The sequence below is a fragment of the Pipra filicauda genome, unplaced genomic scaffold (genome assembly GCF_003945595.2).
Source record: "Pipra filicauda isolate LSUMZ 115617 unplaced genomic scaffold, ASM394559v2 scaffold64_size3178608_pilon, whole genome shotgun sequence".
Lineage (NCBI taxonomy): Eukaryota > Metazoa > Chordata > Aves > Passeriformes > Pipridae > Pipra > Pipra filicauda.
Window position 1 is genome coordinate 3068075 of NW_024104809.1, and position 26983 is coordinate 3095057.

A 26983-nucleotide genomic window follows, 5' to 3' on the forward strand; every position below is an offset into this window, starting at 1 on the left:
GACTACAATCTCACAAGCGTTAATGAACTACATTTGGCACTTTTGTTAGCAAAGGAGTTTAACAGCTTAACCAACCCCTGTTGAAAAAAAAACAAAAACAAACAAAAAACAGACTTTCTGGTCCTACATGCTTAAATGGTCATGGCTAAGATGCCTTATCCGTGTCCAACTCATAGTCTCTGCATGAATTTTATAGAAAAATATTTTGGAAATAGTTTTTTATTGTTGTGAAAAGATACCGTCATGTCCATATGTATACACACACACACAAAGAAAATATCACTGTATATACACTGAAATACCTCATACTCAGTGTAACCAAGCCTCTTCTCAGCTTGTGCATAGAAAATACTAAAAATACCTTTAAAACATGCCTGATCCCAGCTGCCATCCACTGCTGCACTTAGCAGGAGCAGCACTGAAGCTCCCAGGGCTGGCAGCTGAGCTGCACAGAAACGAGTCACAAGCTGATGCCTACCCTGAGCCCAGTAGTTCTCTGCTATGGTCACAGGCCCTGGTGTTACAGGATGGCTCAGCCATTCTGCTGCAGGGCCAGGAGGAGTGGGCTGTGCCTCAGAAACTCTGGACCAGCTGCTCTGACAGCCCTTGGGCCACCCAGTAGAATGGGGCCTCTGTCTCATAACACCTGGTCACGAAAGTGTTGAGCAGCACCGTATTACTTACTGCTGTCTGGCATTATTTTGGCTTACAGTGGTTTCTATAAGCATTTCTTAGACAAATGTGTGGCTCTGATACCCATCCCCTGCCACTCAAGGCAAGAAGGTACTACACCAGTGATCCAGTGAGGTTCTCTGGGACACATAGAAGAATTGCACTGAAGTATTCAGTTATTTAGCTAAGCTGCCTACAGACAATTATTAAGTATTTCTCACTACTAGTAAAAGTACTAAAGATACTAAAAAGTATCAGGTAGCTGTTGGCACATGTGGGCCGAGAACTAGAGACATCATAGATATAAATAACTTGGCCTTTTTTGCTTGCATAAGCTAACATGATCATAATTGTGCCCTAACCCTGACAGCTGTGTTAATGCCTTAAACGAGAGTCACTGAGTGACTGAACAGAGCCCCAACACACCTTAACATGTAGTCAGAACTCTCTTCATAACTTGAAGATAAAGTTCTTGTTTCTGTAAATCTCAAGTTATTTTAAAATGTTTCAGGCCGACTTCTTCTGTTTAAGGAATTCCATGCTGATTTCCACTAAACTAAGAATAATCTCACTTTTCCCCTTCCCCACAGAAAAGTGCTGCAACCTACTAAATATGGATGCACTTAAATACTACAGCCTGATTTGAAAGGGAGCTCATGGAAGGCTATTGCCCAGTTCAGTAAAGAAAATACAAGTATTAGTTGGCTCAATTCAAAACTAAGTAAACACTAAATATAATATATATAAAAGGATGGGCACGAATGCCACTGTAGCATTTCATCATTAAAACTAGCCATCTTTCTATTTCAGTGATTAAATCCATGATGAAAATAAGCTGATAAGGAAACACACAACAAATAAATAATGCATATCAACTTACAAAATATGAAACCAATTATCCACATACAAAAAAAGTCAATGTTAGTCACTTAAGCCTCACAGAACATTTGTATGATAGCAGCCCTTCAGTGCCTCAGTTGATGTGTCTGCCAGAAACAGCTGGAGAACCAACCATCCTGGCTTTAAAGACACTGTACTGCACTGCAGCAGAGCTGCCCAGCCTTGCCAAGGCTCCCCTGGGGTCACAGGCAGTGGGGATGCTGATTGCTGGGGAGAGCCTTCAGGAGGCCTGCAGGCTCAGTGCTATTGTCTGTTTTGCTGATGCCAGGTGGCAAAACATACATTGGGCATCTGTACAGAAGGAAGGTTTTTCCAGTGAAGTTATGTTTGTGTCGATAACGGGAATATTTTAAAATAATGCTAACATAATTCTAGCACAATAGTTCTCCCCTACAACTCCTTCCCTCCTTCCCTTCTTTCCACTGGTGTTTTGTACCCATGAAATCACTACTGGAGCCTCCAGTGAGGGGATAAATGCCAGACAGGGATTTTCAATGAGCATTTTATTTTGGTTGTGCATGTATCTTCTCTTGCCCGAGGAGATTTTTTTGCCTTTGTGTACAAAACTTTCACTGTCCATTTTGGAGTTAAATAAAAATGAACTTTCATAACCTCTGCCACTTCTGATCGCCACTCAAAAATGTCACTTTACACAGAAAAGCCAGAAGTAATTGAGATAAACAGACATCTGTACATTTTAGTCATTCATTTAGAAAACATCTGTATCCATCCATGCAATGTTAAGACTATAAGTAACTTTGCAGTTACATCTGAGCCCGTTGCTGTGGCAACAAGGTAGTCTTTATCTCCCATGTGTATTCTATCAATTTCTTTTTTTCTTAAAGCAGCTTCCTGAAATGAAAAACAGAGAAGGAATGATTAAGCTCATCTCTTTCAAACATTGGATTCAAGGCTTATATAAGACAGCCCTTACTGCTTTCCAGCTGTGGAAAATTCAGACGCTGATGCTTTTCAAGATGAAAAAATGAACTACTGACATGGAAAAATGTGAACTGCTGTTATTTTCAATTAAAAAAAATTACAGCTGAAGATCTGAGAACATAAGTTGTTTGCTACTGTAGCTATTTTTAACAGAATCCCAAGGAATTTTACTACAGTATCTTTCAAACTAATTCAGCAAGCTGTGATTTGCTGCTTGCTACAGTGGGAGTTCATGAGAGTGTATATGCTAATAATTAATTCCTTGATGACCTTCTTCTTGCTTAGCTTACATCAATGCACACAGCTCGGATTGGTTAATTGTTTGGAATTGTAAACTTTCTATGATGGTAGGAGCCCACCATACCAGAGAGGATCGTACTAGTGATCTGTCAGGTTTTGGTTTAGTTGCCAAGATAAACTAACGTGCTTTCAAAATTTCTATTTTAAGTAGAACACTAAGCAATGGGAAACACATTAGGAGAGTTAAGAAGGTTCTATCTATGCTTTCAAGGACCTAAACTGATGTTAGAGCTCTGACACCCATTAACTTTGGGATTCCTCTTCACTGTTTTTAACATACTTTCTGAGGCTGTCTACTTTTAACAGTGATTATTAAGTATTTTTAAAGGGTCGAACCTCTTCAAAAATAATGTTGAAATCTTAGCCTTTAGTGTCCCAGAGTTTCTAGACCCTTAAAAAATACTGTAATGTAGTAAAGGCCACAGGAGAAAACATCAAAGGAGTTAGATATGCAGACATTTCACTCACATTTGATGCTGCCTAACAAACTCTGCAAACTGACGATCTTTAGCGTAGAGCTCTATAATTCGAATTCTGTCCTGAATCTCCTAGAATAGAAGACACAGAATTGTAAGTACATAATAGAAACTAGAATACTACTGAAATAGCTGTTTTCTGGTTTTTGGAAAATAAATCTCCTTTGCATTGCTGCTGCAAGGAGTAGAGCTTGAAACTGCACTCCGACACTTTGTGGGGGTTTTTTTTGTTTGTTTGTTGGGTTTTTTTTGGTTTTTGTTTTTTTGTTTTTTTTAAGTGAAGCACTTCATCTGAATTCAGTAATACTTTACTTTTCAATCAAAACCAGTGTTTGGACAGAATGTGTTATTTCAACAGGCTTTAACAAACCATTTATCTCTCACAGATACTTTGCCTACTATTTCAGTAGTATTCCAGTTACATGGTGGATTCACTCCTCTCACAATTTCTTAAGGATATGTGGTTAGTTCCAGGATGTAAATAAATCCCTTCTTTTTAGCTTTCTAGAGTAAACCTTGGATACTGTGTATTCAGAAAGAAAGGAGAAGGATGTGATCTAACTTGCAGGTTATCGAAAGACCTAAACTTTAAAAAACATCAAAAAGTACCCAAAACAAAAAAAAAACTGTGAAAAGACCCGGATGTACCAGTTTTTCACTGTGTAACTCCTCTTACATAAGATAGTTAGCATTAAAAGGTAAAGGTTGTGTTGAGCAACACATTAAACCTCCCCAACTCCCGTGAAGTCACTTAAAGAGTCAGCTCCTTTTTTATGTGAAATTCATTACGGGTCAGAACAAACCCATTCCTTTCTCTGCACCTTAAAGCAAGCAGGGAAAAAAAACCTTTCTGTCTTCTCTTAAGTAGTTGCAGCAATCATAGCTGCATTTTGTTTATCCAGAGTATAGACACTGGGGAAAGACTGGGCCCACCTCGGAGGTTAGAAGTGTGGAATAAGTTTACTGCTTACATGATCTTTCCCATGACACTATGAAAATAAGATCATTTACCTCCTTAGTAAGCTCACTGTTTTCATAAATGTGCCTGATCTCTTCACTGCTGTAGTCTGTGGATGTCTCTGCACTGGTGGAACTGTAGGACGTTAGCTGAGGATATCTCCGGTAATAATGGCTGTAGCCAGTCGTATCACTTTCATACATGGGGTTGTATTTAACTGCATTCTCAATGGACGAGAGGCTGTCACCCTGCCTGGGGGAGCAATAAACAAACTGTGAGCTTCTCTGCAGCCTGGAAGGGCAGCAGATAGACTCAGGAAGCCTGGCATTTGGAGGTGCCTGCACATCCTGTTGCTTGTCAACTGTGTGATATAAGACTTACGACAGAATTATCCTTATTGCAGCTGATGTGTTCTAAAGTATTAGACGGTGTCACTTACCCCTGTGAGTCACCGCTGTCACTCTTTGTATACTGGTCTCGAAGGGTCCTGGCCAAGAAGAAGATGACAGCAGATGCCACAAGAAGAAATCCTGCCACAGAAGCAATTGCAATACCCACAACCAGCGGCTCAGACACATATTCTTCACAGTGCTCCCCCCTGTACCACCAGTTCTCTCCCACACGACACCTGCCGCAAAGAAACACAGGGAAATTAAGCACCAGCAAAAGCTCTGATTAATGCATTTAACTTCTCATTAGGGTGTGCTCTCAGTTAAGTCACCTCAATAAATACGTTCGCGTTGTTCAATCACCAATTTTCTTCATTATTATTATTATTGCGAACATTCTTTTTGGTATAGAATCATATAACAGTTTTGGTTGAAAGAGACCTTCAAAAGCCATCTAGTCCAAACCCCTGCAATAAGCAGGGACATCTTCAACTACACCAGGATGCTCAGAGCCCCATCCAATCCAAGTGTGGGGCATCTATCACCTCTCTTGACAACCTGTTCCAGTGTTTCCCCATCCACAATGTAAAAAATTTCTTCCTTATATCTAGTCTAAGTCTACCCTCCTTTAGTTTAAAACCTTGTCCTATCGCAACAGGCCTTGATAAAGAGCTTGTCCTCATCTTTCTTATAAGCACCCTTTAAATATGGAAAGGCCACAGGAAGACCTCCTAGGAGCCTTCTCTTCTCCAGGAGGAACTACTCCAATTACTGAAGTAAAAGAGTAAAAGGGTAATGTATTTGTGATGGAAAAAGTCACTGGTTTTTGCAGTTTAGAGTATCCTGTGATTTGTTAAAACTGGAAGGTGTTTAGACTAAGTAAAAAGTCCTGCCTTGCCTGAGCCTTGCATGTGACATATCCAGTACTGTACAACTGATATAAGCAGTTGCCTTTATCATCTTGTAACGCAAATACGAACGAAGGGGTGTTAACTGAGCAAAATGTTATAGTGTAGTGAACTCCACAATGGTTTGTTAAATAGATACACAAAATAAACGATAGAAAGAAGTGTATGTTCAAGACTGTATCTTTGGAATGGTTGCCCAAAACAGTATTCAGTATTCCTGCCTTACTTCGGTTTTACACATGAGAACTTTAATGTTAATACTGACTTTAAATACACCAGGAAAAATAATATATTTGCATTATGTGTGTTTGGGAGTTTTTACTATAAAAACTCAAGGAATTGTAAGGTGGTATGACACAGCAATGAACCTTATCGATAAGAAACATCAGTAAATTAAGTTTTTTAACATAATTATCTGAAATAGTTTCTGAAAGTAGCAAGCAATACTTCAGGTTTTTTTTCAGAAAGTTCTTAATAAATACAGACTGGAACATGCTGGATTTCAGATACTTACCTGCTTCTAATTAACACTATTATACAAATATTATCAAAGTTATAATACATCTGTGATAGTACCTATTTTTATAGTTTTTAAAATTTTTTTCTTCTGTTAAATACTAGGACTCTGACTTGAAAGATGTTCTAGGTAAGCTTTAAAAAGAAAAATCACATGAAATAAATAATAACTATTAGTAATAATATTCTTCTTTGCAATAATTCTCTTAACTTTTGCTGATAGGTATATTTTGCTTTTAAAAATAGACTGTTAGTTTGCTTGAAAAGTAAAAAAATTAAATGCAGTGTCAGCAGCAGCATCAATTTGTCTGTATCTTGTACTAAGTCTTTTCCATTGCCTGCAAAATACAGCAATCCTGTTCAGATGCATCTATATCTTTTTTTAAGCAAAAAATTGAACTATAGGGCCTGTGCCTTGATCCTTTTGTGAATCACAAATGATTTTTGCCAAATGTCCAGTATTTACTCTTATAATTTTTTCTTAAATGAAAGCATTATATTTAAAATATTTGTTCTCTATCAGTCTGCCTTTCAGGGATGAACTTTTGTGATGGAATTAACTCCTATATGTTATATGACATTATCTAACACTTTGCTACTTCACAGAACCTCTGGAGATAAATTCTGTCCCCAAAGGTCAATGCAAATGATTTGAACAACTGTGTGTGCAACCATTTTTCCTAGTTAGCTTATTTCCTGATGTTTCTATTCTATTAATCTGTTACTGTCTCATTTCTGATATATACACAGGAAAACTAATGTTAATATTGGGACTTGCACACAGCAGCATAACATGAACGATAATATCTACTCACTTGTTATACATTATTGTACAGAATTTTAGACAAATCTTGTAGAATGCTACAACACAGGAGACAATAAAGGGTTTTCATACAGGAAGCACAACTTCAAACAGCAGGATGACCTACCTACAGATGGCCCCTTGCCCAGGGCTTATGTCACACTTCCCATCATTCAGGCAGAAGTTTGGTTGCAGATCACAAATGCTGTTGCACGGCAGCCCGTCAATGCTCAGGTAGCCAGGGTTGCAGACACACTCAGCTTCTCCACTCCAGCGATTTACTAAGCACTCGGAGAATTCATTGCAGGCCTGGAACTTGCAGGGATCTGCTTGCTCACCTGACAATACATAGAGCAGAATATATTAATGATAGAGGAGAACCTTAATTGAGGCAAAGTGCTGCCTGTCTGCTGCCATTTTCTCTAATGGTCTCTTAGTTAATCCACAAAAATCCAGTGTGCATCTTTCCCAAGTAACAAAAGGTTCTGCTGAGGTGAACAAACACTAGCAAGTATTCCTCTGTCTGCACAGTGTCACGGAGAAGACCACCCAACAAAACAATCAAAAAAACAAGTATATAAAGTGATCTTTTTCTTACTTTTCTCTCTCTGCTGGAACTATATTTTGCAAATGAGTAAAACACAGCTGAACTCCAGCATTTCTTGTTACAGAAAACCTAGGCAGCATATAGGGAAGGGCAGTGGGACTTTGGGCACTCACCATCTGCTATGAGGGGATTTGCCCTTTTGTCTGCAAGGAACACAAGCTTATAGCATTCAAGAGATCTCACTTGTATCAAGCTTAAGAGGCTGCCATACACCTAAATGATCAACATCAGAAGATTTTTTCATGCTAATTAGACCATCTTTTTAAGAGAGCTACCTGTGAAGAACAGCTACCATTTGCCAACAGGTCAGCACTCTTGTTTTTCTCTAACCTTAAAACAGGCAATATTTTCGAGTTGCTTATATGGTAAACTACTGGCTAATTGGACAGAGAAAAAAACTTTCTCCACTACTGGCTAATTGGACAGAGAAAAAACACTTTCTCCCTGTATCAGAGAAGTGAACCAAGAGGGCCTGTAACTATTTAGTGCAATCAAGGCCTTACCACAAGAATGAGGCAGCGGCTGTTACCTGTGCAGATGCTCACCTGGCAGCTAAACTGGCTACCACCTGTCGGAGTAACCACATGGAATAAGTTCATACCACACATGAAACTAAACAAAAGAGAGATGAGCACCACTGTTCTACCTGAGCAGGCTACTCCCTTGCTCCCCAGGTAAAGTGCAGTGGTATTATATAGAGTATTACATGAGTCAATTTGTCTCCATAATTCTATATGGATCCCATACAGCTTGCTCTGTCTGAGTCCCACTTTTATCTTCATCTCTTTAGTCCCATAACAGATTTTTATTTGTTTGTTTAAACTCTGAAAGATTGTGTTTCTGAAGCCCAGTCTGTGAAAATCAGTGGGCAGTCTCTGAGCTGCTGGGATCCTTAGTACTTAAAGCAGAAATTGTTCTAAATGCCTTGCTTTTAAACTGCATTTCCCTGCTGTCCTTACCCGATTCCACATCCAGGGAGTATTTATCAATGGCCAGGTTCATGGTGTGATATGCAGTGTTGCAGAAGTCTTCCAGGATCAAGTACACAGCATTGGTGACATTCCGAGGCACAGGTTTGGCAAATTTCATTCGGCTGTTCACCACAATGCTGCCATTTCTGAAGTTCAGGATTTCCAGATTCTGGAATCCCGTCAGATTTGACTGAAGGTAGGGCACCAGCTGCAACATAGGAGATGTGACAGAAAAGCTGAATCTTTGAATCTCTCTCTACTCAATTCTGTTGCACTGTTACCGCATCAGACAGCAGGAGTCTGAATGACTTTATCCAAATCCCGCAGCAAAGGTATTAACCTTTACCCAACTGAGTTCTGTGCTGGCAGCCTGCCAGGAGCCTGAGTACTTCAGGCATCTCTTAAGAGTATACCAATTGTCAGACAGTTTCTAAAAACTTATGATTCAGAAATACAGTTCTCCCTTGATCTAAGCACCAGCCATAACTGCTATTTCACAGGGTTTTTCCTTGAAGCACGTCCCACTTCCCCCCCTGTTCTTTGTTCCCTTATCTCCCACAAAAAATATTCATTTCAGTTAGAAGAGGTGAATTTCCCAGTTAAAAATTGGCGGTTGTTGCTGTATAACTCCTGTGAGGCTTTGCTAGTCATCAGCCAGGGAAGGAATAGCTTAGCTCTCTGAGCCACCTCTTAGGATGGGTTGAATGTGTTGCAGAAAAGTTACCTCATCACTAAAAAGTGAACTAAAAAGTTCTGCTTTAGAGAGAATATTGACTAAATAAAAGACAAACATCCCATCACCTGTTTCCAGACAGAATTTTCCTGTGGGGGGACAAAAATCATATCTGTAAACACCAGTTTTGAGTTGCTCTCTGCAAGAAAGATTATTAAATATCAATGCCAACAATTTGTGTCTATCTGGTCATGGACATTTAGTATAGAAGTCATTCTTACCAGTTCCAAGAACCGCTGTTCCAATGCTTTGTATTCAGGGGAGTTTTTATTAAAGAGGTCCTCTGAAAACATCATGTTGGTAACCCGAAGACTGAAAAACACAACTAGAGCTCGGGACGGGACAGTACTACTATAGTGAGTTTCATGTGTGGCCCAAGCCACACTGGCCATCTCTGTGGACTGGATACGAGTTGTTAGCTCCATGTGACTTTCGGTCATTCTCCTTCCCTCCTCAGTCTGCTCAGGAAAAAAGTGGACAGTGCTCACACGGTCCAGGTCTACTGAAATATCTAGGGCTCTTGTCGTTTCATCTCCCAGCTTTGTTGAGGCAGCCACAGACAATGATGTTGTGGATCCCACAGGAGGGAGATGGGATGGAAGCTCAGTGGGGCTTGTTGTTACTCTCACTGTTTCATACTTCACAGCAGTGCTGAAGCTCATGGAAACGTGGTCTGTACCACCCTGCCCAGCGAAGTCCTCCAGGACAGTGGTCTGATCTATCACAGAAGGAACTGCAGTTGAAACTTGAGGGGCAGTTGGCGTTGCTAACTGCACTGTCTGATCTAAGGAGGTTTCTAGTGTTCTGTCAGTAGGCCAAACATCAGCTGGTCTCTTCACTGCTGATCCAGTAGTGTCTTGGCCTGCCAATGATGAATCTAGGGCTTGCTGCTCCTCTGTGGAAGCATCAGGCTTTACCATGGAAGGACCTGCAGGCAGAATGGTTCCTGAAGAGCTTGTGTCCAAGTGTCCTATTGTAGCAGCTTCCATTACATCTGACTGCTTCACTGTGTATAGTTCTTCTACCATTGTCCTGTCTTCCTTTTGGTGTTCAATTTCTTCAGAAATTATGTTCTGATCTACACTGGACTCTTCAGGTTGCTCCATACTGACAGTCTCTGTAGATGTAAGCAGACGATCTTCCACAGACAGATCTGTGTACTGTGGTGAGACAGGCACCTCTCCAGTTGGCATGTCTACAGCGGAATGATCCACCGAAGGCTCCAAAACCAAGGACGGTTTAACAAAAGAAGAATCATACATGCCCAGTGTTTCTGCCTGTGTAGATGGTTCCACAGATGATGGCTCTTCTGTCTGTAACAGAGGTACTGGCGGAGTTGTAGTCTCTGGAAAGACAAATATTTCAGACTCATCAAGGAAATCTTTTATATTGACTATATGTTCATTCTCATCTTTGGAAGGATCATAATCTAATTTATTCTCGGAGTTGAGAATATAGTCTAAGATCATGCCTTCAGGAATATCCTCAGTTTTGATTAACAAAGACTCATTGTCATCTTCAAGCCAGCTATCAGGACCAGGGTAAAAAACTGGTTCCAATGTTGCTTCTTCCCAAGGCCAGATACTTGATTCCATTTCTTTTCCTGAACCATCAAAAGCTGAACCAGACCCATCATCATATATAACTCTATCTCCAAGAAACATATCAGTTTCATCTTCCATAGGGGGTACTTCTAAGGGAAAAGGAATTTCTTCCACAGAGTCTGCACTGTCACTGCCCTCAGGACTACCTTGAGTTTCTTCTTCCTTCTCAGCAGATACTATTTCTTTAACATCAGTCTCTATGACTGACGAAGAGGCCACTGTTGGTGCAGGAAGCAGAGGAACTGCATAATCATCTGTAGACGGAAATTCTTCAGGCACAAGGTGAGAGGGACTTGAAGGCAAAAGATCTTCAGATAGTCCAGTATCTTCAACTATTAAAAATAAAAATAAATTTCCAATTAGTTGTGGTTCATGATAAAAAGGGTCAAACTACATTAACTTTATTATCTGTAGATCTGTATTCCACATGTTTCCCATAATATATCCTGGTCTTTGTATGCCAAAGTCAGATGGACCCATGTTGACCTGTCCCACTTTCCCATTCAGATATTATATGGGCCAAGTCAAGACATGCAAAATTAATTCTATGAAATTAAACAAGCATCATGTGTGTATCATTTCCAGAAGGGATAAACAGGCATTATTAGTTATTACAAACATTTTACCTTGGTATATTGTTCTTAAGTATATGCATACAAGAAAGGTAAAAACTAGCAGAGAAAGAAAGCCAATTTTTAGATGTTTTGAAAAGTCATTTTGGTGAACTGTAATTTGGTGAGTATCAGAAAACACTGGCGTCCAAATTTAAGCTCCAGTCAATGGCATTAACTTACCATCTAAAGAACTGGGGGGTGAAAACCATTCCAGAGAGTCCTCAGAATCATGCTCTAACTCTGGTGCAGGGACCAAATGAGGAGTCTGACTCCCATCCTCTAAATTCAGCCCATCAGGCAAAGAAGTGTCGTCAGCCTCTGAGGAAAGTGGAGCTTCAGGTGCCAAACCGGCCTCTGAGTCCACAGATTCTGGTCTTGGCTGGATTTCACTGTCACTGGACTGTTCACTGTCTGAAGTGGAGTCTGGTTTGGTGTAATCAAAGGGCAAGGCATTGCTGACTGTCGATTCATCTGCTGAGGGACGTTCAGCTAGAAAGGTGCTGTCCTGGAACATAAACCTACTATTAATATTTCCACTATTACAGGGGAAACATTGATTATCGGCATTGAGCTGAAGACATAGAGGGTGTTAACAGCAGGCAGCAGCAGTCTTGTACTACTGCCTCTGTGAGAGAGCAATGCACAGCAGCAGGAGGGGTTAAACTGGGAGGACTAGCAAATATAGACCCTTTGCTAATCGTGTGCAATATACATGTAAAATGCATGTCCTTGTGGCTTATGTCATGTCCAATCGTGTCCATTGAAAAGGGAAAGGAGCTATTCAGATTGTTTGGAGTACAACATCACTTACAGGATCAACAGATTTGGCATCTACACCCAACCCCTTATCCTTTCTTGTACTAAAAAAATGAATCTGTCCATCTCTAATTAAACCAAAGATAAATTCTGCCTGACTTCCTAAAGCATGATGAGGTTTTAGCAGCTATTATTCAGGCACGCAATCAATATATTAATTATAATATTGCAGTTACTATGATACATAAAACAGAGCTTGAATGTATGCATGCTCAGTGATCATTTATTGGTATCTTTTAATTTTTGGGCATAAGAACCCAGGAGGGAAACAAAAACCATAATGTAAAGAAGAATGTTGAGAACCTGGAATAACTTTAGTCTCAAAGCCAAGATGCCTGTGCAGAAAAAAAAAAATAAATCTATCAGCGGTAACTATGAACAACAAAGAGTATGCAGAACTAATTGTTTGGAATGTGAAAAGATAATTTGGTTTTACATCTCCAGTTTCCACATTGTTTACTTACTACTTCACATCCCAATCATTATTTGATTTGCAGTTAAAATAGTTAGCACATTTCATCTTTGAATATTAATCTACTATCATGGTGTCTGATGAGGGAAAAGCCAATTATGTTGGGAAAAGCTAATAAAGAGATAAGTTATTTGGTCAAGGCTACAAAAGCAAGCTGCCAGCCTAAAATTCGGGAATTAGTGTTTCACACAGACACATGCCCACATATCAATGTGATATGGACCAACCCATGGGATACAAAACCTGCCAAGCACTTTCAAGAAGCAGCAATTTACTAAGAACTAACCAACTGCTGATGGTGATGAGCAAAGTTAAGTGGGCAGTGGACACAGGGTTCTATAATACATATTACAGTTCAAAACCATTCTAACTATTTCTGTAGCTCACCATTCCTGTCAAATCTCTTTCTATTACTTGACCAGCAGGGATAACGGGAAGAATCCAAACACTTTGAAATTTTACTCCTGGTTGTGGGTGAATTAAATTTTCAGCTTCATTCAAACTGTACTTGAATGCTTTGGGAACAGGCCAGTTAAGGTATTTTTATTAAATTACTTGTTTACCTGCATTGATCACATTTAAAAATGCCAGTTGTTATGCCACCACAGTCTCTTCACATTCTTTAATTTATATGGTAACAAGCAGTTGAAAATTATATATATCACATAGACATGTGCTCCAGCAATTATATTTTTTGGCAAAACTGACCACTATAAATAAACCTGTAAAAACAGTTACTATACAAAATTAGAAACAAATTACATGTATAAATTCCATAAAGAATGAATAAGGACTACCAGCAATAGCTTCTCAATACATTTTTTTTTTATGTGAGCACTTAGTTGCCAGGGATTGCACTTCATCATTTATTCGAATGTGGATAGATGTTCCTATGGCAACTAACATTATTCAAAGATTCTTGTTACAGTGCAATATATTATATTAACAAGTTTAATATCACCTTGGCAAGTTCTGGTTTTTGCTAATGTCTTTTGAAAAGCTTACAAATATGACAGATGACTGCAAACACAGAAATCCCTCCCTGATTTTCCATTTTCTGCTGCCAGAAAGGCATTGTATTCAGCAAGCCAGAGCATTCTACCTGTTACAACTCACAGAAATAACAAGAAAATATGGATTTCGAAAAATAGACTTAATTTTGCTTTACTTTTTAAGAGATCTGTAAAACTCAAAAGAAAATTAGTGGTACCATCTGCTAGTAATTAGATAGTGAAGTCATGACAGTCCCACATTATGTCATAAGTATGTATGATAATACAAATCCAACTTATTCTCAAATCAGCTAAGAAGAATCATAGCAAAATTCTTTTCCATAGCTAGCAGTTCTACTTAAGTGTATCCATAAACGTTTGACATCTCTGGAAGTAATTGATCAATTTTTTACTGTTTAAGCATGTTTTTGATTTTCTTAAATTTATGTGAAGTTACTTCCCAAATTATCTGTGTATTGCAGATTGTACACAGCTGGTTTGGGGATATACTCAATATCTTTTATGTAATTAGAGTTCTTGATTGAAGTCATAGATTATTCATAGCTCATAATTAGAAAAATATAACTTCCATAATTTTTTCTCATACATAGTATTCCCCAAAATTGGGTTAAAATTTATTATCGCAAAGCTACCGCTACTCTAAAATCTTCTTTCCTGCACATCTGCCAGATTATCCACAGATAGAATGTAAAGATGGAAGAATTCTTTGTCTTACTAAAATAAATATGTGCAATACTTTAAACTAGTTAGACAGCTCTAGTAAAGAGAAAGACCTTTTCTGAAAGTTAACTTAAATCCATACCACATTTAAGCCATTATGGTAAATTCATATGAATTTGTATTTTAGACACCAGTGATTAAAACTCAGGAAAAGCTGGCATGAAATTAAGGATATTATACCTCTTTCCATTCTAATAATATTTGGGTTCTGTCAAGTGACTACAAATTTTGCTTACATAAAGCTTTCAGAAGCTGACCTGAAATTAGATGTGTCTGTCACAGCATTGTCTCATAACAGGCTTAGTGAGAACCTACCATCCAGCACAGGGGGATGTGGATTTTATGGCACGATCTGAGCTCATTTCTTTGTGGAAGGCACATCTGTGTTATACAACTGAGTGCAGAGCAGAAACCTACTGCCCAGACAATGCTCCACCATTCAGAAGTTCTCACTGTAGGCAGAACTAATTGACTTGATCTCAGTGTGGCCAGCACCTAACTCACTATCTCTGCCTAAAGTCCCTTTGCATTGTACAGACACGGTTAGGGATACTGAGCCTCCTGTCCAATAGGGAACTTCAGTCTATGTCCTGGCTTGTTCCAGAGGTAATCAGAGGAGATAATTACAATTTCACCACCTGTTATATTTCTGTTTCCTTTGCTGGCATTAGGGGGATAGACATAAAACCAAGCTGAGAATTTTCTGTGAAGGTAATACAGTAACAAAAGGAGCATATGAAACTTAGCATTTTATCTCTTCCAGTAGCCAGCTTTAGGGTTTACATTTATTTGTTGCTTTCCAAAAAAACATAGGATAATGGAAGGAAGAATCATGCCTTTAGAGCAGTTTACAGTCTAAACAAGATGATCACAGAAAACTGGTGCAACAGACACCAGAATTGTTATATGAGAGATTTCACCAGTTTTTACTCTAATATAAGGTATGCCTTCATTACTACTTATTCTGCATGTACAGTGGGATAGAGGAGCTCTGGGTGTTGGCTACAATTCCACCTTGCTGAGTTAAATTGTTCAAATGTGTCCAAAGGCCTCTGCTCAGAACCATACTCACATCGAACTCCGGGCGCTCCAGCACAACTGGATGCTCAGTAATCCAGGATGGGTCTTCTGACGTGGGGTGTAGTATTTCTTTCACTGTGAAAACATAAATACTTGGGATCTAAAGGTTGCCATAGCAGTGTGAGGAGGTTATGTTAGAAGACTGACTGAAAAACCCTCTCTGATCTCAGATTTGTGAGTAAAATCTTCTCAAAAAATTTGTCAGAGAGATTTTATTCCTGGAAATGCCCCCCAAATCACTGATAGGAAGTACAGAGGAAAGATAAGAACAAAGGGGTGACAGCCCTCTTTCATCACCTCTAGCAGGATCACTGAATATTCAACAATAACCCAGTTATTTCCTTGTGCTGCTCAAGGCCAACACAGGGCTACTAAGCTGAAGGTCACCTTGGTGCAAGGTGTATCATGTGAACCCTTTTTATTCCTATTGGAAGTGTTTTATTCCTATTTTGGAAGTGTTACTGGAATTGCACAGCACAAACCTTAGTGTAAAAATAAAAAAAAAGAGACTAAACTAATGGATTAAAAAAATGGGATGCTACTGCTAATGATTTGGCCTAGTTAAGACCAGAGCAAAAGAAGCTGTAACATAGTTGGTTTTGTTCTCTCTGTTTAATTATTAAGAGGGCAACTGAATAATTTGCTCATCTGAGATTTAGTTTATAAAAATTCAGATATGTGACACACCAGTGCATCATAATTAATACTCACCATTAGTAAGCTGGAGAGAGTTAGGGTCTAAAGACAAGGAAGTGTTTTCAAGCAAAGCATTTTTCTGGAGGATTTCAGCAATATAATCTCGGAAATCACTGATGGTGTACACAACTGTTGGATTATCCTCTATGCCCATAAAGGAGTTGTCCTCCACCTTGTTGGATTGAAGGTTAATCAGGTCCCAGGTGGCATTGGTGATGGCTTTTCCATCAAATGTAACAGCATAGTGAACTTCTACCCCACTTCAGTTGTACAAAGACAAAGAGAACACAGATGAGAAATGCCAGGTTTTCCAAAGTATAGCAAACACTCTGATATTTTTTCCCCAGAACCTGTTCAATACACTTTTTAATATAAAAACATATGGCTTTAAAGGACTCTAAATAAAAACTATTTAATTCTTTTCACTTTTGTATCTGCTTGTGCTTTCCACCAATGCAAAGTTCTCAAGGAAAAGGCTACCAAAAGCTGACACCTGGTCTGGTCCCAGCCCTGTACTTCTAGTAATGAATGGCAGACAGACCACAAGCAGACCAAAAGGCTGGCTTTTTACCAGCATTATTAATGGACCCACCAGCATGCAGTGGTGAGAGTGATGATTTTAAGGTCATGCCAATGATGGGAATGGTTCTGAGGTATGAAAACCAAAAGGAAAAACAGGCTGTATATAGCAGCAATCTACAGTAGCAAGTGAGAGCCCTGATCACTGTCACTGTGCAGTGTCAACTTGTTCGAAAGAATGTCTTTAATAGCAATAAAATGGTATTTCATACAGCTTATAATTGGGAATATTTATCTAGATTCATTTGACCATTTATTCTATAACTTGGTTTTGTATCTGTGTACAGCTTAGTTTTTTTTCATATTAATTCTCCTCCATTATCTTAATTTTCTTTTTCTGAATACATTTGCATGTCCTTTTCCACATGACAGTATAGGCAGCAATCCAATTTACCATGGCATAAGCACAAGGGAGCTTTAGAAAATATAACATATTTTGGCTGTACACAGAATACAGCAAGAAAATTAAGTAATCTATGAAGTGTTAGAAAAATGTGCCCTGAATACAGGTTTTGCTCATTCCAGGGAGCTGAACTGGATTGCTAAAATAATTTCTCTGTTCAGGGGAGTCTTCAAGTCCCAGCACCAGATACAACAGAGACATAATCTGCAAACACACTGACTAAAATGAGGAGCCTGCTGGAGTTTTGCTGGTGGCTCTATCATTGAAATAAGTCCAAAATAAGCTCATCAAGGACACTGACTGTCAGAAGAGGAAATAAAAGACAGCAGTAGTGAAAAGGCACATCAAAGATGGAACAGAGCATGCTCCTCAAACATAACCTTTAGATTTAACACAACTGTACTGTCAGTTGCCTTTAATAATTCCAAACAAATAACTACAACACCATCATCTGTCTGGAAAAGGCTAAACATCTGGTGGTTGGAACATAGTCTTTGTGAGCAGTTGCATGCATCTTATCCTCCAGAAGTGCACAGTAGTAGGGGATGGCTTTAAGTCACTACAGTTTGTGAAGAGATTTGTGTTATCTAACCTTTCTCCTAAAATTAGAATGCTCTTTAAAATTCTCCATGGAAACTGGCTATGCCTTTGCTGAGATATACACAAAAGAAAATAATACACCTAGTAAGTTAATGCCACAGTTCATTTTCTGTCTTGTGAAATTCTTAAAATACTAAAGAAAATTTAGTAATCTTAACTTGCATATATCTGATGAAAAACAAGTCCAGACTGATCCCATGTTCTGCTAAAGAACGTTTACGAAAATTCTGGTAAAACGTGAAGCACCTTTGCCCTTTAAGTAGCTAAAGCAACTGCCTTTGCTGGAGAACTGTGGTTTTCTTGCCTACTTTTATTTCAGTATAATAATCACCCCTGATATATTCAAGACTTTGCTGCAAAATATGAAGACCTCGAGTAATCATTAAGCAATTTTGTTTACTTCACAAAAGAGACTCTTAGCCCAGTAGCTGACTTGTGTTTAGGTAGACTTTCCCTGAGTATTTTTTTTATTATTATTATTAGGACTTAAATAAGCAAATTAGGTTTATCTTTAATCAAAACAGATCAGTGACTTGCATTTTTTGGTAGAACCCGTCACATAATATTTATGCTGGATAACTATCTTGCTCTGGAGCCAAAACTACAAATCCCCAAAACAATGTCCTCCAGCTAAACATGTTTTTTCCATCTGTATTATGACAATATTTATAAAAAAGTTGTCTTTACCTGTCTTCCTCGGAAGGGCTGAATATAAAAACAAAACAGAACAGCAAAACCTGTTAAATCGGTGTCATAATTTCCTTTAAGTCTTACAGTTTTTACAAATTTGCTTTGGTATTCTACAGGGCACACTAATTTGAAAATGCACAAAGCAAAATACTACTAAGTTGCATAGTTATTCTGCTACATAAACTGTTCTGCTTTTACTGAACTGATATTTCCTATTGAACCCAAGGAATCAGCAAAGGCATCTCAGCTTACTACACATAATGCAGTTCAAGATCAAGGAGATCAAGGCTCACTAATTCTACCTAAAGGTTTAGTCTACAACCTTGGGGTTTTGTCATGCACAGCAGAGGAGAGAGTTCTGGTGCTCTGCCAGAAATACCAACTTTTATTTGTCTCCCCAAATGAACCAAGAGCTTGCAAATGTATTAGACTGAAAATACCAAGATGGAAGGTTTTGCTACATTTCAGGCTGAAAACTGGACACAGTCTAAGGTTCCAGCCACAAAACCTTTCTCACTATAGCTACTTTGTTACCTGTATGTAATCTAGCTACAGTTCCCTAGGCAATAAATTCTAAGAAACACAGCTTACAGTCTCCAAGAAAACACAATTTAGATTAACTCATGAACAGTATCATTAGATTCTGAAAGTTATATCCAGTCCATTCAAGAAAAATCACAGTTTGTGATCCATGTACCCCAAAACTCAGACATCAGATGTTTGATGCATTAACTTAGCAAATTAACTTAAAATGTCATTCTGAAGCACAAACTGAATTCAGGAAATTAGTCTTAAAAAAAATACTTACAGGAATAAAGAGAGTAAAAACATTGCATATCAAACTATTTGCCCACCTTTGTTTTGATCCAAGAGAGAAAGACCTTTACATATTCTAAACACCAAAGTTTAGAGTCATCCCAAATTAACATTAAGAAGTTCAAAAAGAAATTTAAATACACCACATTTTTCCAAAAAAGTTTGTGTTCTTCCTTGTTTAATACTAGGAGATATCAACAGTACAGAAGAAGTATTAGATGTTAGTGTACCTTTTAATTTTATGATAGAATCGTTAAAAAAACCCCAAACCATGATATTTGCATTTGCATACAGCTCTGTATTTCTATTTCAACTGTTATATATAGAGGTACCAAATATGAAAGCACTTGTCCTTTGGTTAATACATCCTAGGAACTCCCCCACACATGCCCAACATTCTTCCAGGCATCATGGTAGCTCACTGCACCACCATACATGATCAGTTCCAACCACCACGTATGCATCAGTATCTTTTTACCTGTAATCCAGGATGTGGATGTTTTTGTATCCAGGTAGTACTTCAAATACACTTTTAATCTATTTTGAGGAAAAAACAAAAGATTAACACACCTTCACCCTACTCATGTGGTAAAAAAAAAAAAATCAGGAAGTGTTTTCAACATTTTCCATAAATATACCTGAGCTGTTATATCTAACGGGGAAAAAATGGTTGAATATTCTCTTTCTTTATCGAAGAGTAGTTTTGGTGACATTGTTTTGTTATTAGAAAAGGAAAAGGGAAAATAAAAAGTATGAAGAACAACATCCAGCATTCCCCAGCAACTGTATAGACACATTCAAGGAGACTGCAGAGACCTGCACGGCCCATAGTGGACTACATTCTTTTTTCTTATTTATGCAGCACAAATCCCTCTCTGCCCAAAGTTTCCATTACTTCCCACACCCCTCTGGATTAAAAAGAAATCAGGAAAATGCTCTGGACCTTAGCAACTTAAGTGGAGCAGCGGCTGCCATAAGAAAGGGACCTCTCAGATTCCAAAGAGGCACAACATAGTGTAAAACACAGCTCATCTCCACTGCCCTAAACTTACAAAGGGCTCAGGAGAGACCAGCAGTGCTGTTCAAAAAAGACAACTGGGGACAGCAAAATGGAAGTACATCCACACCTGTTTCAATAGTCAACTGTGCTACAAGATATGGAATATTGAAGGTTCATGCTAGTTTTGAGGGTTTTTTTTAGCTCCCAAAAGATCTTTGCCAGTTGAGGATTATTTTTTACTCTGCAAATTCTTATTCCGCTCCTTGATATCCCTATTTTTAAACTGTCTCTGGTGAGACTTAAACAATCAAAGTGCTGCCGACTTTCTTTTTTTCAAGAGCTTCTTTATTCATGCTCAGAGAAAACCAGGCAAGGGATCAAAGGAGTGGAACATCCATGTGCCAGGACTCTGTCCCATCTGACATTTCTAATGCACACACACACTATGGCATTGCTACTTGGCCACACAACTAGGAAAATTAAGATGTCTAGCCTACGCTAGCAACTTGTGACAGTTGTGGTGATGCTTTTTGGCTGCAGTGAAGAGTACATCTCTTTCCCATCTGGCTCAGGATCTGGCAGAGGGTTGGCCCCAGTAAAAGGGATTCAACAGAGAACCCCAACTAGATGGGACAAAGAAGGAAGCAAAGCTAGAGAAAAGATAAGCCTCATGATGAGCTGCCATATGGCACTCTAAATACCTCTCCCAAGAAAAAAGAAAGACAAACTCCCTGACACAAGAAAATTATGGTAATAAAGTTACCACCATTATAGACAAAATTTTAAAAAATTGGAAATAATAGGGAGAGGAAAATTAGAACACAGCAGTATATTATCATACTTTAGGAATACATTTGTATATTGGTGGGCCAGTAACTTTATTTGTAGCATTCAAATGAAAATAATTGAAACAATTTTTTTAATAACTCATACATACTTGTGTATATTTATATGTATAATGCACCTATGTATTTTTTCTTTAAAGTATGTGCCTAACAGTCTAAACCATAGTTCATTCCCGCTGACTCCAGTGGGATTTGAGCATGTGTTTAAGAACTGGGTGAAGGAGTTTTAAAATGCAGTCCCATGAACTGCTCACTCTGGGCATAAATGAGGAGCAAGAGTTGTCTTGGCAGCCTAGATTTGAGAGAGGATCTCACTGCAATGCAAACAATTCATTCAAAGAAATGTTGCTCCTGAGCACAAATAACAAATGAATTCTGCTGTTTGTGAATTCTTCTGATCTCCCCATTTATCACCTACTCTGTATAGACAGTAATTGTTAAGGTATCCTCTATCCCATTTCAGTGCATGTCCAAATCAGCAGATGCTGATGGACCTGTCTACTTGAGAGTGCTGGCAGGCTGGTTTGCTCAGACCCTCAAATTATCTTTTTTCACTGCCCAGAACAGCTAATTACAGAAGAATTCAAACTGGAAGAGTTGATTAGAAAACACTGAAACGAACTCTAAGCAGACTGGTCACTGGAGAGATGTTCAATGTCTCTTTGAAATTTAAGATTTTCAAGTCCTGCAAATTTAAGAACTAATGAAGTTGCATCAGTAGGTAAACAAGCGACTAACTACTTCTCTGTGAGTTTAAAAGCTCTACTGCAGTAACACTGATAGGGAGAGTACTGAAAAATTCCAAAAGAATGGTAAGGTCTATGCCAGCCCTGGTAGAAGTAGGTCTTTAAAAGGACTAAAATAAGTGAAAATATTGGATTCGTTTCTTTTGCTAACATGACGCAAAGTAAATCAAGGAGATCAGAAAATGGGGGAAAGAAAATGAGAGCACAATCCCTCAGAAAGATCCTGTTTAGACTATGTCCCCATTCAGGGGTTCAGCATAATTTTCTGATCCTCCCAAAAGCATACTTTTACCTCTTTTGCCTGCAAAAATTATAGCAGGATATATCATTAAAATCACAAAAAGAAAACGAGGGTCTCCAGCAGCTGGCATGCTACACACAACGTATGGCACTTTTCTGCTTCAAAAGGCAGCATGTCAGACAGAACAGTGTATTCCCATAGTGGGTGGGTATTTTCCAGCCTGCCTCAGGCCAACAAAAGCCTTAAGCTGGTTCCGCACAGCCCATGAGAAAAAAGCAGCCCTGACACTGATGCTTTGTGCTGCTATTGCTTTGCAGAGCCAGCAAAAGGAAAAAGGAAGTTAGGGAAGGTAATCACCTGAGAAATGAATCGTTCAGACAGCAGTTGATGCTCCACAGTAGCTGGGTCCTTCAGCTCCTCACTGTACTTTTCACCAGCAATCAAAATGTTGAACTCAATCATCTGCTCAGTTACAGGTCTCACTAGCTTCTCATCCTGCGTCTTTATCTCATTATTGATCTGGAAGGGAAGGAAGAAGGGAAAAAACGAGAGTTGATTTAAATGCTTTCTTTTTTGTTTGTTTTGCCCATTGTTTTTGGTTGTTGTTTTTTTTTTTTAAGAAACAAATCCTTGTTGCTCACCACAGACCAGATTCCTACCTAATGTGGGTTTACTCCGTGTAAAAAGCATCCCTAAATGTGTATGTGTACAACTGGTCTGCCATCTGTCAATACTACACTACATTCCCAAGTTTGGATCCAAATATCTTTCTTACACGGGACAGAAACTTCTCCAGCTGCTGCAAATCTGAAAGTTTCTCTGGCTCATTGTGGAGCAGAAAACCTAAGCCCTGTATGAACAGGAACAGCTCAGGGCACTACTGGTGGGCTGGTCACGGGTATACTTAATGACACATGAAAACTGCAGTGCAAAGCTCAGCATGCTCACTTGAGCCATCAGCACACTTGTTTGCCTTGCACTATAATGGAGTGCTTGTGAAGCCTCAGGGACAGAGGCAGCAACTAATTAGGCAATCTACTAAGCAAGAACATTTCTTGAGAATTCTCATATTGCAGATAATTCTGTTTTCCATATGGATGTCTGCAGTGCAAGTCTATCTAGTTGACCTCAGGTACAAACAGAAATCCAGTTGTGTGGAATGTTTATGAGGCAATTTAAAGTACAGCCATGGATACTCAAACAGCTCACTTGAGCCCAGTCAGCCTAGGTTGATTTACCCAAAATGTACTCATTTATCACAAGGTTCCTACTTACTATTCCACCTGGAAGACAAGTTACCTTTGTCGAGTTCTACATTTGGAACAACACTCTGCTGTTCAGCTTCAATAAGTGAAGGATCCCGCCGATATACAGTGGGCACTGGGACCTCTGCTGAGCTAAAGCAGTGCCCTTCAACTGGTGGGTCTACAGCTGCCCAAGGAGCCCGGTGGCAGTGGCTGTACAATGCATGAGGGAAGCATGAAGCTTATCATAGCTGACACAGGCAGCAGGCAATGCTAAGTTTAAATCTGATTTGAATGACTGAGCAACACAGAAAGAACGTTTTCTGCTTAGTTCCCTAGTATTTTAAAACCAGCTATTCCTTGTGGTATACTGAAAGATGTGAGAAGAGAAAAAAAAAAAAAAAAAGTCAGATTTCTGGGGCAAGGAAGGGAAGGCTGGCTTAAGTTAACTTTAGCCAAATAGACAAATGTCTTTTGCTTTGACTTTGGTTATTTACATGCAGTTGTCGCTTTTTCCCCATTAAAAATGAAAACAGAGACCCACCAAAACAGACCTTTTCAACAAAACTGCAGCCCAAGTTATGTATGGTGCAGGAAATGGAAAAACCTTTCTCCAGAAAGTTTATCTGCTTCCAGTGAATAATGTATACGTTGTTTAGGGACCCTCTAAAAATTTTTAGTTAAATTCTCTTCCTCCCCCACTCCATCCCTTTTTCACTGGATAACTTTGTTAAAGACCATAATGACTGGTGCAGTACTTCAAGCTAGTTAGCATTTGAGAGATACACACTTAGCAGGCATATATATACTGCTATCATATGGCTGTCTGCACAACATATACTTTAAATCATTTATCAGTCCCCCAAAACCTGGTACAGTCAACATACAAGTGCAGGATATGAGCTTTGCTCACTCTTGGTCTTGTAATCTGCAATGCATTTTGGCTGCACTGAGCGATGATGAGGTGTGATGTAACTGTATAGAGTGAAAACACTGCAGCAGCAGCAATCTAATTCTGGTTTCTTTCTGATTTACTGAGTGGTCCTATTCTCTGCTCCAGCAGAAGTAGCAGAGGCAGTTCTGTTTCGAAAAAGAATGACGCTGTACATGGGACCAAACCACAAGTATTCTTGGTACATAATACAAAGCCAGACCCTGGACTTGAGTCTGAAGCTGTCTGCCTGTTTCATATTCAGTATTTATTCCAATATCAGAGTTCCAGTCAGCCCTGAAAGCTCTAGAAGTGTACAGTTTGGCTCAGCTTTGTTTTATGGCCATACTGTTATGGAACAAAACCCAGTACCATAAATCAGCTTCTACTTATATGCAGCATGTGAAACTTTGTAAGCTTCTCCATAATCCATTGAGAGTTTCATTTTTATAAGAAAACAAAAGCCAGCTGATTCATACCACTGGTTTGCAAAATTTTTTTCAGTCATGTAGGACCACAAATACTGCAGTTGAATTCTAGAGTTGGGATTAAAGTTTAAATTCAGAGGAGTTCTTTCCTATAAGCAAATACTTCCCTGGGTATTTGCCAAGTGGTTTTCAGCTCACTTCTACAGAGATGATTTAAGTACTGGGTATAGGATTCTCTGTGTTCTGACCTTTGTTTAAATATGACAGTAAGGGTGACTTACGATAAATAAAAGTTCATCTATATCAGCAGAGGAAAAGGAGCAGAGAATCAGAATCTTCAAGGCTGTCCCGGCCACTTCTCTGCATCCTACACATTGTACCACTACTACAGCAACCTAAGGTATATTGTGTTTCCACAAGAATAATAATGTTCCACATTCTTCTTGGAGCTTTCAGGACCACTAGGCATTCCCTCTTTAGTCCTAGTACTCTAAGCTAAATCCTCATCTGATAGCTCAGTTGATCTGTCCTCTCCCACTGCCAGGGAAGTGGCATTGCATAGTCTCTGCAAATGAAAAATACCTCCCCAGGAAATTATGTTAAACCTTTAGAAATTCCAGGCCCTGGTTTTATGAAATCTTAGTTAGTATTAACACACCATGCTAACACCTTCAAATACTAGAAAAATGTAAATGACCATGAAAAGTATCATTTAGGAAAGGCAACAGAATGCTGAACCCCATGAAAAAAAATCACTCACAGTGGTGTCTACAACATCTACCTCCTCGATGGTACCACCTGCAGGACTCTCAATGGAGATCTCATCAGGGGGAGGAACATTGGCAGCTGCATCTGAGTTTGAAAGAGAACAGTATTATTTTGTTTGGTTTGGGGGAGGTTTTATACCCATGTACATGTAGATACCCAGAAGTAGTTCAGCAAGAATAAACCAACAGTCAAATTTGATTTCTATTCCCATAATCACGGCAGCAACAGCACAAGAAACACCTGAAGAGCCGGAGGAAAAGTACCAAATAGACTAATCAGAATAAAATGTTAATGTTCTGCCTAAGCAGATGTATTTTTGGAAATGTGAAATTAAGTGCAGTAAAAAGGGCACAGAACTAATTTGTCGAGTAGGATTTTCATGATTCATACAGTAACAAAATAATGTCAGCACATAACATGATCTCCAGATTACAAACAGCATTATAGAGATGCAAAAATTCACAGCTCTTTCTGAAGTCCGAACACCATCAAATTTCTCAGTTATCTAGGAATTCAGAATCAGCCTTAACAGGAGTTAGATGAAAACTGACCTCTCAGTGTGGAAACATCAGCATCTGAAGCTGGAGTTGGAGTCCCACTATTGACAGATAAAAATAAAATCAGAAATTGAAGTTGGACATGTTGGACATTAGTTTGTTATATTTCTGCGATTCTGGTGGCACACTAAAAAGTGTATGTGCAGAAGAAATTTGTCATGGTACTACTTTGCTGATAACTTCATAAAAATTAGGTTTTGCAGTATTTCAGTTATCTTTTGCAACTTTGATATTGGGTCACTTGCATCACACAACACACCATGTGCCTCTCCAGATTGGTAACCCCCTTATATTCCAACTGACTTGTAGTTCTATCCAATAATACATTTTGCCTTCTAGCAGTTCTGTAAAGAAGGCAACTGTGAAGACCAGAAATAAAACACAAAGATAACCTGTATTACTCTATAAAATGTTCAATTTTTAAAGTACAAACACCATAACTCTACCAAAATCACTGCAAGAAGATGGGTTATTTTTATCATTAATTTTATTCTGCTTATTTGGAAATTTTCAAAAGGCATCAGCTTCCAAATCCAATTATTGGATTCACACACACATAAAACAACTCAAGGCCAAATGTGAAAAACATTTCAGGTAAAAATCAGATGAAGACTGCCAGCCTGAAGAAAAACTAACAGCTTTGACATGGCTCTTACAGTAAACCCAGGCTCCTTGGAGCCAATTCTGCAAGCCCCGAGCAACTGTCAAGTTACCAAAAGTAGGAAACATGCTCTGACAGAAACAAGTCGTTCCTGAATGAAGGAAAACTTATTTTTCAGGTTTGTCATACTGTTAATATATAAAACCCAAGTTGTAAAATTAGAAGTTTAAGTGCTGGAGAGAAACTGAACTTCAGAAAATTATTGAAGTTCATTGTATTGAGATATTTCTCTCACTTCTAAAGGAACTTCTTTTTTATTGGTGGTCATACCTGTGCCATAAAATA

General features: G+C 38.8%; 1 protein-coding gene across 1 annotated transcript in view; it reads right to left on the minus strand.

Annotated features, from left to right (window-relative positions):
- Positions 1 to 201: 201 nt before the first annotated feature.
- IMPG2 (interphotoreceptor matrix proteoglycan 2) overlaps positions 202 to 26983 on the minus strand; it is a 56709-nt gene continuing 29927 nt past the window's right edge. The window contains exons 6-20 of the mRNA XM_027727538.2: positions 26032 to 26078; positions 25473 to 25564; positions 22467 to 22628; positions 19756 to 19814; positions 18459 to 18476; positions 16205 to 16449; positions 15486 to 15568; positions 11573 to 11897; positions 9396 to 11110; positions 8430 to 8649; positions 6991 to 7201; positions 4688 to 4876; positions 4302 to 4500; positions 3283 to 3362; positions 202 to 2424 (exon numbers count right to left, since the gene is read on the minus strand). Of these exons, the coding sequence (XP_027583339.2) occupies positions 2412 to 2424; positions 3283 to 3362; positions 4302 to 4500; positions 4688 to 4876; positions 6991 to 7201; positions 8430 to 8649; positions 9396 to 11110; positions 11573 to 11897; positions 15486 to 15568; positions 16205 to 16449; positions 18459 to 18476; positions 19756 to 19814; positions 22467 to 22628; positions 25473 to 25564; positions 26032 to 26078 (3658 nt within the window). The 3' untranslated portion in view covers positions 202 to 2411. The remainder of the gene's footprint in view (positions 2425 to 3282; positions 3363 to 4301; positions 4501 to 4687; positions 4877 to 6990; positions 7202 to 8429; positions 8650 to 9395; positions 11111 to 11572; positions 11898 to 15485; positions 15569 to 16204; positions 16450 to 18458; positions 18477 to 19755; positions 19815 to 22466; positions 22629 to 25472; positions 25565 to 26031; positions 26079 to 26983) is intronic.